Source organism: Schistocerca piceifrons, chromosome 1, assembly GCF_021461385.2.
Source record: "Schistocerca piceifrons isolate TAMUIC-IGC-003096 chromosome 1, iqSchPice1.1, whole genome shotgun sequence".
In the NCBI taxonomy this organism is placed as follows: Eukaryota; Metazoa; Arthropoda; class Insecta; order Orthoptera; family Acrididae; genus Schistocerca; species Schistocerca piceifrons.
The window spans coordinates 897033215-897046710 of NC_060138.1; the positions used below are offsets into that span (position 1 = coordinate 897033215).

The 13496-nt window shown below is 45.7% G+C and overlaps 1 protein-coding gene across 1 annotated transcript in view; it reads left to right on the forward strand.

The window, feature by feature from the left end:
• LOC124776439 (SAM and SH3 domain-containing protein 1-like) overlaps positions 1-13496 on the forward strand; it is a 342406-nt gene that overhangs the window by 319472 nt on the left and 9438 nt on the right. Inside the window, exon 14 of the mRNA XM_047251441.1 lies at positions 9957-10181. Coding sequence (XP_047107397.1) covers positions 9957-10181 — 225 coding nt within the window. The remainder of the gene's footprint in view (positions 1-9956; positions 10182-13496) is intronic.

Below are 13496 nucleotides of genomic sequence, written 5' to 3' on the forward strand. Positions count from 1 at the left end.
AATAAAAGTCGGTACTTATCTTTATTAACGAAGATACAGAAACACAGTAGTGAACTCCGTGTCTACAGAAATCTGTCTAGTTCGAGTCGGACCGGCTAGGTCAGCGTCGGCTGACGACAAACAACAACTCTGCTGCGATGAACACACAACTGACTAGCAAGTACACAATTCAGTGGCGAGTATACAACTGAGCGGCGAATACAGAACTGTCCTAGCGCTCGCGACTCCAGCGCTTAAGAAACCAGAAGCCAGCGGTGGCGCGCGCAGACTTGCGGCGATTTCCTGTCTCGCAGGCGCTGCTTATGCGGATGGCGTCCGGACTTTGATGATGCCAACCTTTTGGCAGCGGGCTCGGGTGGCATTACTGGCTAGGATATAACACTCCTCCCCCCCAAATCGCCGCACCGTCGTTGAATAATGACGTGGCGAGCGTCGACGGCGGGGGAGGGGTCTGGCCGCAGGCGTAGCAGAAGAGACCGGGGGGAGACTGTTGTCGGTGGCAGTCCCCGGTCCGCACCCCAGCATTGGCTGCGCGGGGCCTCGGGAAACACCGACTGAAAACCGAGGTCAGGGTGCACGCCTGTGACCATGGGCGCAGCTTCTGGTACTGGACGCGACGGGGCGTCGGGACCCACGAAGAGAGGCAGCGTCTCCTGACGCTGCGTCGACGGCTGCTGAGTGGGCGCTGGACAAGGCGCTGCGGTGTCAGACTCCTTGGGGGTGCCCAAGAAAAGCGGCTGCAGGACAGGCTGCACAGCCACCGCTTGGGAAGGCGGCCCGGCTGAGGGGTCGACGTCCATCAGCTCCGAAGGCGGTGGCGACTGAAGAGGGACAGCAGGCGCCGGAGCGACCACCTGGGGCGCTCCCGGATGAAGCTGCGCGGGAGGCATCAACGGGACGGGCTGTCGGCGTGGTAGCGGCGACGGCTGCTGCTGCTGCCCTGGGGGCGGCAGCGAAGTCGGAAGGCGCGGCTGGAACCCGCCGCGGACCAAATCTGTGGACAAATAACGAGCGGCAGAATCCGGGCGGCCAGCGCGGTGCAACTGGTTCTGATGCCTCCTGTGCTCCCCAGTAGCATCTTGAACAGTATAAAAACCGCGACCCTGGACACTTATCACGGTACCACGTTCCCAACGACGGCGACCGTGACAAACTCTGAAAAAAACGGCGTCGTTGCGCTGAAAACGCGTGCGATGCTCAGAAGCGGCGGGTCGATCCGGGGGGTGCAACAACCATAGTAGGGTGCAATGACGACGGCCGTGGAGAAGCTCCGCAGGCGAAGGGCTGTCGCGTGGCGTGGTCCAGTACGACGACAGGAACGTGATGAGGGCCTGCTGACGAGAGTGCGTAGCACGAAGGCGGTCCATATGATCCTTGAAAGTGCGTACAAAATGTTCCGCTGCACCGTTCGATTGAGGGTGGAACGGCGGAGTAAGAACATGGCGAATGCCATTGGCAGAACAAAAACTTTCAAATTCAGCAGAGGTAAATTGTGGACCATTGTCAGACACTAAAACTTCTGGAAGACCCTCAATACAAAAAATTGAAGTCAACGCCTGTATAGTTTGTGCAGGCATTGTAGACTGCATGGGCACAACAAACGGAAAATTACTAAATGCATCTATCACGATGAGCCAACGAGAATTCCAATATGGACCAGCGAAATCAATATGTACTCGCTGCCAGGGACCGGCAGGGCGTGCCCACTCAAAATAGCGTTGAGGCGGAGCAGCTTGGTGTTCGGCACATGTCGAACAATCTGTAGACATCTGCGTAATCTGCTTATCAATGCCGATCCATGTACAATGACGGCGGGCAAGCTGCTTGGTGCGGACCCCTCCCCAATGACCTTGATGCAACAAGTCGAGGACCTTGGATTGGAGCACTTGGGAAACCACTACACGAAGCTGGTCATTCTCGGTGTGTAACAGCAAAACCCCGTGCGAAACAGACAACAGATGACGCTGCGGATAATAGCGACGAACCACAGGATCCGATATGTCCTTTGCCTTGGACGGCCAACCACGTTGAACAAAACATAATAGTAAACTCAGATGAGGATCCGTAGCTGTCTCACGTGCCACCTGACGATAATCAATCGGAAAATCCCGGAGGGATTGATGCTCATCGGCGTCAATCTGATGGCAAGAGTCGTCAGAGGAATCGAAGACATCATCCGCAGCAATCGGCAATCTAGAAAGCGCGTCAGCGTTTGCATGCTGAGCTGTAGGGTGATACAGTATCTCATACTGGTATTGTGATAACAAAAGAGCCCAACGTTGTAGTCTCTGAGCTGTCCGCTGAGGAACTGGTTTAGACGGATGAAACAGTGACGTCAGGGGCTTGTGATCTGTGACTAAATAGAATGGTCTACCATAGAGGTAGTGATGGAATTTTGTGACACCGAACACAATAGCCAACGCTTCCTTGTCCAATTGGCTATAATTACTCTGAGCTTTGTTTAGCAATTTAGATGCGAACGCAATAGGATGTTCGGTGTTACCGACTCGGTGAGACAACACAGCACCGAGGCCGAAAGAAGAGGCATCACAAGCTAACACCAGAGGCCAGACAACGATCATTCAATAAAGCCTCTTTAAGCTGCTGAAAGGCTGATTGGCAATCAGCTGACCACACAAACGGAACATTCTTACGGCGGAGACGATGCAACGGTGCAGCAATCTGCGATGCATTAGGTATAAACCTAATATAATACGTCAATTTGCCAAGAACTGCTTGCAATTCATGCAGATTGCGAGGGGCGGGCAAATCACGAATAGCTGCTAAATGTGACTGGGCGGGATGAATGCCTTGAGCATTAATAACATGTCCCAGATACTCCATCTCCGTAAGGAAAAATGAACATTTGTCGATGTTGCAACGTAGGCCTGCCTGAGACAACACTTTAAACAAACACTCCAAATTACGGAAATGTTCAGCAGGCGTCCGACCGGACACAACAATATCGTCTAAATAGTTGCAACACGATGGCACATTAGCCAGAAGTTGTGACAAAAAACGCTGAAAAACAGCTGGAGCTGATGCACAACCAAAAGGAAAACGCAGAAAACGGATCAACCCCAACGACGTGTTTATGACAAAATACTGTTGTGATTGCTCGTCGAGGGGCAATTGCAAATATGCTTCACGGAGATCAATTTTGGAAAAGAAACGAGCTTCCCCTAACTTATCCATCAGCTCGTCCGGTCTAGGCAAAGGAAAAGAATCAATGACAGTCTGAGGATTAACTATCGACTTAAAATCAGCACACAAACGTAACTTGCCAGACGGTTTCTTTTATAATAACTAAGGGAGAAGCCCACTGGCTTGCTGAAACAGGTTGAATAACACCGTTGTTTTGCCAACGACGAAGTTCATCTTCTACAGGTGCCCGGAGGGCGTGAGGCACTGGACGAGCACGACAAAATCGAGGCTGAGCATTATCTTTTAACGTAATATGAGCGGCAAAGTTCGCAGCACAACCTAGTTCGTCTTTAAATATGTCACTGTATCGTTTACACAAATCGGTTATGCTGTCTTCAGGAACAACAACAGAATTAATTTGCAATACATTGTCTTGGATAGACAGGCCAAACAAGTCAAAACAGTCTAATCCGAAAATGTTTACACTGTCTGTAGCGCGGAGCACTGTGAATGAAACTGTTTTTGTATTGCCACGGAATGTGGCTGGCACGCTACATACACCTAACACAGGAATTTGTTCTCCACTATAAGTAGCCAAAGAATGTTTTGCCGCTGAAAGTTTAGGGCAGCCGATAGCCGCATACGTAGCACTATTTATGAGAGTCACAGACGCACCAGTGTCTAATTGAAAATTGAAGGTCTTATCCCGGATGCGTAGCTTCACAAATAGTTTATTACACTGTCTCTGGATCGGTGCAGTGGAGGCGGAAGACACAAAATCAGCACGTTTAGCGCGTGATCACTGCTTACGACAACTCGTGGGTTGGGCGGGTGGAACAACAACTCCCGCTTCACTTGCAGTCTGTACATTACTTTTTACAGCATTTAAATTACGCTTGGGTCGCATAGCAGAGGGCTGGGTGGGTGGCTTATTGCGAACAAGTTTATTACCCACACGAACCGTGGAAGAGTCTTTAAACGCGACCTTCTGGGCGGGCTGGCTTTGAAGAACATGAATATCCATGGGCTGGGCAGCACTAGAATTGTTCTTGCGTTTACGCAAACAAACAGTCTGGATGTGTCCTTTCCTTTGACAAAAGTGACAAACCGCGTTTCTTAACGGGCAACGTTCAAGAGGATGAGCAAGAACACACTTAGGGCAAGACTTAACTCTATCATTTTGCACACGCGGCTGACGAATGTGTTTAACATGACGCGGCCGGCTAGTGTTTACAGTCTGACTCTGCCGGTGGGGCCGCGGGCGTGACGTAACTTGCTTAGCACAGGCAATTTGAGAAATACATGGCTGATCTAACTCACACAGCATAGTCAAAAGTATCTTGGGCTTCAATGATGTTCATCACAGTCTCTAATGACGGGTCAGGCAACTTTAAGATAGCAGCACGAATACGAGAATCAGCAATGTTTTGAGTAATAGCGTCTCGTAACATGACATCACTGTAGGAAGCTCCACACACACACTTAAATCGGCACTGACGGGTGAGGCCCCGTAAATCTGTTAACCACTGTTTATTAGATTGATGAGGCAGTTTCTTTAATCTGAAGAACTTGAATCTGGCTGCTGCCACATGAACTCGCGACTCGAAATACTCAGCAAGCTTGTTAACAACAACATCATAGTCTAAAGCTTCTGGCTGGGATTCCGGGAACAACTTACATAGGAGTCGATAGACTTCCACGCCTGCAGTGGAAATTAAATAAAGCTGCCGCTCAGTACCTGTGATTTTGTAGACTGTCATGTGCGCCTGCAACTGCGCGAAATATTCTCGCCATTCTTCTCTTGATGCATCAAAAGCACGGAAAGGTGGTGCTGCCTGTGCTTGTTCCTTTTGTGTTGGAGGATTAGCCGCTTGTTTGGCGATTGCTTCCACCAGACTTTGTATTTGCTGACTCTGTAACAAGATCAACTGTTGTAATTCGGCAGACATGGTGAACACAAATTAAACCAGTCCCCAAAATTTTATCGCTATAATTAGTATAACCAGAAACAAGGTGAACCAGCCCTGCACACGAGTCCGGAAGTCCTCGTCGCCAGTTTTGTGGCGGCATTCGTAGCGACAAACAATTCGCTGTAGAAACGGCTTACAAAGTCACCGCCACACTTTTAATAGCGGGCCGACCGGTCCGCTGGAACGGTGAACAGAAAGATGAAAACCCAAAAATACTGATTAAATAAAAGTCGGTACTTATCTTTATTAACGAAGATACAGAAACACAGTAGTGAACTCCGTGTCTACAGAAATCTGTCTAGTTCGAGTCGGAGCAGCTAGGTCAACGTCGGCTGACGACAAACAACAACTCTGCTGCGATGAACACACAACTGACTAGCAAGTACACAATTCGGTGGCGAGTATACAACTGAGCGGCGAATACGGAACTGTCCTAGCGCTCGCGACTCCAGCGCTTAAGAAACCAGAAGCCAGCGGTGGCGCGCGCAGACTTGCGGCGATTTCCTGTCTCGCTGGCGCTGCTTATGCGGACGGCGTCCGGACTTTGATGATGCCAACCTTTTGGCAGTGGGCTCAGGTGGCATTACTGGCTAGGATATAACAGTTGTCATGCCCACGTAGAATACAGCACAATGGTTGCAGCTTAACTTGTAGATCATATGATTGGTTTCACAGGTAGCCCAGCCTTTGAGTGAGAGGTGATGCTTGTGACCAGACTGAAATACGTCGTGGTGGGAGGATGTATGGGACAGGTCTTGCATCTAGGCCTGTTACAGGGATATGAGCCATGAGGCAAGGGGATGGGAGCAGGGGTTGTGTAGAGATGGATGAGGATATCGTGTAGGTTTGGTGGGTGATGGAATCCACTGTGGGGTGTGGGGGAGGGTGGAAGGATAGTGGGTATGACATTCCTCTTTTCATGGCACAACAAGAGGTAGTTAAAACCCTGGGGCAGAGAATGTCTTACAGTCCTGGGTGATACTGAGACACAAGTGGAATGCTCCTCTGTGGCTGGGCAGTGGGACGTTGGGAGGTGGTGGGTGACTGGAGAGATCAGGCACCCTACCCTATAATCGTAACTGATGACAAAAGCTCCACCTCTGGTGCTTTGAACCACAAGAATTGCCTGGCAGAAGGAATCTGGCAGCTGTCAGACTAATTCACCTACAAATCTTACAACAGTGATCCCATTCCAGAAATCCCATAGGATTTCCAGTCCCTCCTCAAATTCTAAGACCCCTCCCATCTCCCCAGAGTCCACCTCTCACCTCACCATTACCATTCCCCTCACTCCTACCTTAACATGCTCCCTAGTGTCCATAAACCTAACCACCTGTGATTTCCCATTGTGGCCAATCACTGTTCCCCCACTGAGAGATTCTCTGCTCTCATAGACCAATACCTTCAGCCTATTATCTGCAACCTACCCTCCTATATAAAAAATACCAACCATTTTCTCCACCATCTCTGCACAGTCACTGTTCCTTTACCACATGGTGCCCTGTCCATCACTTATGATGCCGCCTCCCTTTACGCTAATGTACCTAATGCCCACGAGCTTACTGCTATAGAACACTACCTTTCCCAATGCTCGATGGATTCCAATCCTACAACATCTCTTCTAGTCACCATGACAAACTTTATCCTCACCTACAATTACTTCTCCTTTGAAGGCGTTACCTAAAAGCAAATCTGGGGCACAGCTAAGGGCACATGCATGGCACCATACTATGCCATCCTACTCATGGGCCATCTAGAGAAAACATTCCTAAACACCCAGAATCCCAAACCCCTCATCTGGTTCAGATTCATTGATGACATCTTCATGATCTGAATCAAGGATGAGAAAACTGTACCAAAATTTCTCCAGAACCTCGACACCTTCTCCCCCATTCACGTCACCTGATCCTACTCAACCCAACAAACCACATTCCTTGACGTTGACCTCCATCTCAAAGATGGCTACATCAGTACCTCCATCCATGTCAAACCTACCAGCCATCAGCAGTATTTCCACTTCAACAGCTGCCACCCATTCCATTTCAAGAAGTAGCTTCCATACAACCTAGCCACCCATGGCTGTTGCATCTATAGTGATGAGAAGATTCTCCTGAAATATACCAAGGATCTCTCCAAGGCCTTCACAGACCATAATTACTATCCCAGCCTTGTACAAAAGCTGATCTCTCATACCTTATCTGTCTAGTCATCCACAACCTCCCAACGTCCTATTGCCCAGCCACAGAGGAGCATTCCCCTCATGTCTCAATGCCACCCATGACTGGAGCAACTGAATTACATTCTCTGTCAGGCTTTCAACTACCTCTCGCCATGCCTTGAAATGAGGAATGTCCTACCTACTATCCCTCCCACCCTTCCCACAGTGATACTCCATCGCCCACTTAACCTACATGATATCCTCACCCATCCCTATACAACCCCTGCTCCCAACTACTTGCCTCGTGGCTCATATCCCTGTAAAAGACCTTGATGCAAGACAGGTCCTACACCTCCTCCCACCACCACCACCTACTCCAGTCCAGTAACAAACATCACCTATCCCTTCAAAGGCAAGGCTACCAGTGATGTGATCTACAAGGTAAGCTGCAACCAATGTGCTGCATTCTATACAGGCATGACATCCAACAAGCTGTCTGTCCACATGAATGGCCACCTACAAACTGTGGCCAAGAAACAGCTTGACCATCCTGTTGCTGAGCGTGCCACCCAACATAACTTTCTTCATTTCAGTGACTACTTCACAGCCAGTGCCATCTGGATCCTTACCAACAATGCCTGCTTTTCTGAATTATGCATGGGGGAAGCTTCCCAGAAATATATCCTATGTTCTCATAATCCTCCTGGCCTCAACCTTCATTAGTTGTTGTCCTTACCCATCTAGCCCCTTCCTTGTTCCCATTCCAGCACTATACGGCCTTTTATTCCATCAATGCATCCACTGTCTTTTTACTTCTCTCCTTTTTGGTGTAAAGGAATGGCAGCTGTCAAAATGCAGATACAGTTGGTGGTGGCGGTGTGGAGGACCGAGGTGTGGATGGTGCCTTCAGAGGGGTGGAGGCCAACATCCAGGAAGATGGAACATTGGGTTGAGGAGAACTAAATGATATGAATGGGAGACAAGGTGTTGCGGTTGTGAAGGAATTAAGGTAAGGTATCCTGGTTCTGAGTACAGATCAGGGTGATATCATCAGTGAACATGAACCAGACTGGAGTTGGAGATTTTGGAAGGCTAGGAAGGTTTCCTCTAGATGGCCCATAAGCAGGTTGGCATAGGAGGATGCCATGCAGGTCTCCATGGCTGTGGATCTGATTTTCTTTGTGTCTTCCCTTCAAAGCTGAAGTAGTTGCGTGTGAGGATATAATTGGTAAGGTATGTATGGAATGAGGTAGTTGGTTTAGCGTCTGAAGGATGATGGGAGAGGCAAGGCCATGTGCATTGAGGATTTTGGTGTATGGGAGGGTGGCATCAGCAGTGATGATCAGGGATCCAGGCAGGTAAAGGGGTGGGGGTGGTGCAGAGTTAGTGAAGGAAGTGGTTAGTATGTTTGATGTGGGAAGCTAGTCTTGGGGCTGCAAAGGAGCACTTGCCCTCTCCTCTCCCAATATCACTCTGGACTGGAACAACTGAACCACATCCTCCGTCAGGGTTTTGATTATCTATCAACATATCCTGAAATAAGAGTCATTCCATGCAGGGCCTTCCCATCCTTCCTAAAGTGGTGATGTTCCATCACACAACCAACCATGCCTATGCCACTCACATTCCCAACCCCTTGCCACAGGAATCATATTCAAGTAGAAAAATTAGGATTTTTAATCAATGCTGACAAATATATAATGAAATAATAATATTTTATGGTTGCCATCTTAATTTGTGATCATTTTGACTGTGACTTTGCCAGTTTTAAAGGTTTGTAGCCAAAAGACTTATTATGCAGTACTAAGGAGCTGACTGAACATAAACAGTTGCCCAGTTCACTTCTTTTAGTACACACATTGGCAGAAGGATAGATGAAAATAATCAGTGAGCATTGTGCATAAAAAGTGTATTTGGTATGGAATTTACACTTTAATTCAAAACAAAGTAACAGAGACTGGGCTTCTATCTACAAGAATTCTGATTTGTCACCCTCTTGACAATTTGTACATTCATTTCAACAGTGCTCTCATCTGCTTAAAACAGACAATGGTGCCAAAAGGATTATGCACAAAATGAAAGCACTTAAGTTATCTAATGCTCTCAAAGGATTTGTTTGGCAAAAATTAAACAATGAAAACTCCAGACAACAATATCAACAGTGTAGGAAAAGACAGATTACTACTTACCGTAAGGAAGACACATCAACTTGCAGAAAGGCACAATTAACAGACACACACATTTAGGTTTCGGCCACAGCCCTCATTAGTAAAAAAAAAACACACACACACACACACACACACACACACACACACAAAAGCAAGCATACCTCATGCACACATGACCACCAACTTTAGCACTGTGGCCCAAGATGCTGGAGTTGCCAGTTGTGTGAATGAGGTGTGCATCTTCCGTTTTTTTTCTTTTGTGTGTGTGTGTGTGTGTGTGTGTGTGTGTGTGTGTGTGTGTGTATTTTACTGCTGAAGGCTGTGCCCAAAAGCTATATGTGAGGGTCTTTTAATTGTGGCCCTCCTTTACGGTAAGTAGTGATCTGTCTTTCCCTACATTTTCGAAAGATTTGTTTATTTGTAATGGACCCAAGTGTCATCATGTTATTAAGCACATTCCACAAATTGTTGGATCTAACTATGTAAACATTAGTATGATATGATTTTACTTTTCAGAAAGGAGACATCATCGACATAGTTACAATGAATCCCAGTGGGCTGTGGAAAGGTATTTTGCACAACAAAGTAGGTACTTTCAAATTCATCAATGTTGAAGTCCTGACTGAGAAAGGAAGATCCAGCAAACGTCATCATTCTAGTGGAAAGTACTCTCATCACTGTGTTTCTGCTAAGGGAAAGCCACACTCTGTGGAAGATCTACTTCGGAGAATAAATCTTGAGGTAGCTATAAACATATTACATAATATGCATTAAAATATCATTCACATCTCTTCCACTTCTTGCAGCCCATGCCATAACCCCCTCTTTCTTTATCTTCACTTCAGCAGCATTATTCCCATGATTTGTCAAGAGTAATATTTGCAGACAGAGACTAGAACTCGGCTCCAGATTTCTGGGTATTTTTGTACTGAGCTCAAAGAAGAGCATAAATTATTGCCAATGTCCATTCTTTCAGAACATATAAATTATGCAAATTTTTTTTGTGTCCCAACTCTCCCTAGCCCATTACCTACAAATGCTATCAATACCTTAGCACAAATTTTGAAGATCAAAACTGTAAACATGGAGCTTGTTGTGGAAATAGAATCATGTTAGAAGAGACTAAAAATTGTGTATGCTGGATGATGTGAGACTGTGTTAACTTGAAAGGAGAGTAATGGGATTTTATGGAGATAATTGATAAACTTACCACCTTCAGAATAAGGGCTGCATGCATGCATACTCTATCTCTAAAAAGGATTATTGCGAAAGTTAGCACAGTTTTGTTCTTTTACATGTGCTGTCAATGACACCATACTCCCACTCTTGGATAACTTGTTTCCTTTACTCCTAAATTATTTACATTCTGTTCAAAACTTTTTCATTTAACTTACTCACTACTAAGCTAATTTATGGTGCATGAGCTCTTGTTCATTTTTGATCACTAGTTAGCATATTTGTTATTCCTCTCTGTTATATCATTCTTAATTCCAAATGTTCTTACAACTCTGTCCCAATTAGCCCTTTGATATTCCTGGAATTTTTACCAACTTGTGTAAAGTTGCTTCTTGTCTTCTTCTCTGCTTTTGAACTCTGGAAAAAAAACTTGGTACACCTGGAAAGATGGCATTGATTTTGATCCAGTGGTGGCTTATGCCACCTGGGGGAATAGTAGAAGTATTGATAATGGTTTCCATGTTGTCTGCCAACAGATAACATAGTGGCATAACTACCAGAGCACTATCTGTGTCTAACCTTTAATTGGGAATGCTCACACCCAGAAGGCTCAGTGTGGTTCAAACGTGTGAGGCAAGCAGGGAACCATGCCACAGAGATGCACTCATGCTTCCTACAGCCAACTGAGCACGTTTGAAAGGGGTCAAATTGTGGCCTTCCAAGTGGTCCTTTGAGAGAAATGCGGTGTCAGCTGTGCAATCATGCTGGTATCAGTGGTCACAAAGACATTCTCACTCCTGTATGTCCATGCAGGATCTGCCAGGATCGTCATATTGTAAGGGCAGCAGTGGCAGATCGTACAGCTACCACAGAACAGATAAGACGACTTGGGAGCCCAGATGTGTCAAAACGGATTGTTGCAAACTGTTAATTAGCAATGGGATTACGGGCACGTGCACCTCTAGCCCATCTTCCACTCATGCCACAGGAAGGACATGCATGGCTCAATTGCTGTTGCCACAGGATCACTCGGAAGATGGAATAGCATGCTGCGGTCTTCAGCAGTGAAAGCAGATTCTACCTGTAAGCAAATGATGTTCATTAGCATGTAAAAAGTAGACCTGGTGAGCACTGTCTCAAATAGTGCATTTGTCCAAGACACACTGGCCCCATCCCATGTATTATGGTCTGGAGCATGATAAGCTACAACTCTCGTTCACATTTGGTGTTTCTGGAGGGGATGCTAACCAGCACTCAGTACATGCAGAATGCGCTTAGACCTGTTCTTGTGCTATGCTTGCAACAGGAAGGTGACATGTTGTTCCAACATAATAATGCTCACCCACACACTGCCCGTGAAACTCAATGTGCTCTGCAAGAAGTGCAGCAACTTTCCTGGCCAGTACAATCTCCAGACTTTCTCCAATTGAGCACATATGGGATATGATGGGACTAGAAGTGACTCATCAACCAACAACTCTTACAGAACTACATGAACAGGTCAAACAGGCATAGTATAACATATCCCAGGACAGTATTTGCCGTCTGTATGATCAACTGGATGTCAAAGTCAGCACCAGCATTGCCAACTGTGGAGGCTACACCATGTACAAATGTCATTGTTTGAGCATAGGTTGGTACCTGGAACCTCAGAACCACTTGTACTATTGATTGGTAAAGGTAATCATTTAATGTACTCCATATGCACTGTTACAACAATAAATTTTGAGATAACTGGAAACCACTAAAGGAGTGTAATAATTTTTTATTCTGGCAGCATATATGAGACAGCTCATCAGTGTCAAAACATAAACAATCTATTAACTATTATAGACTGCTTAAAAGTGTGGTGTGTCCTTTGGTACAGTCTGCCACAGTTACTGCTCAGTTTGGCTTAATACTTTCATAATGTTAGACATGACTTTTACCTCTAGTCATGATGTTTTGATGCACTGTTACCATTTTATGAATTGATCGATGATGATCTGCGTAACTGACTTATGTGGTAACTTTAAAATGTATTTCAGTTTGAAACTAGATGCCACATAAATAAAACTGATTATGCGCCATGCAAGATTCTGACCATTTTAGGTTTTGTAGATGGGATTGCCAGCATTTTTTGCAAACTTCAGTGTAATATTCTGCTTTGTAGCATTATTTTCTAATGCTAACAATTAAAGTTCAGAAGGTATTCATTGTACAGGATCATGCAATAAGTATATTATGTAAGGCTGCTAACAGAGCACCTTGCTGAAACCTCTTCATGGACCTTGGAATCCTTACACTCATGTGTCAATATGTTTACTCCTTAATGGTGCTTGTAGTTCACAGTAGCCGGCCGTGGTGGCTGAGTGGCTCTAGGCGCTTCAGTCTTGAACCGCGCGACTGCTACGGTCGCAGGTTCAAATCCTGCCTCGGGCATGGATGTGTGTGATGTCCTTAGGTTAGTTAGGTTTAAGTAGTTCTAAGTTCTAGGGGACTGATGACCTCAGATGTTGAGTTCCATAGTGCTGAGAGCCATTTTGAGTTCACAGTAAGAGTTTATTTAGGATGAATGGTGACACTGACAGCCATAATGTGAATATTGAATATTAGAAGTGGAAATGATTTCTATATGGACTGTGTGTGTCCCTTTTGAAGTTTCAGACATAAGCCAGGAAATTAGAAACCTCTAGATACTAGAAAATGAAGTAAAAGAGAAACTAATTAACTGTTCTTTCTATAATCTATCAGAATATTTGGAATCAGAGTTGTAAATTCCATTAACGCTAATATTAAACAGTTTCTAACTTATCCAATGTAAAGAAAACAATTAGCTGTTTCTGAAATTAATAAAATTACATAAATGTTTGGTATGAAGTAGTAGCTAAAAACAGCTAC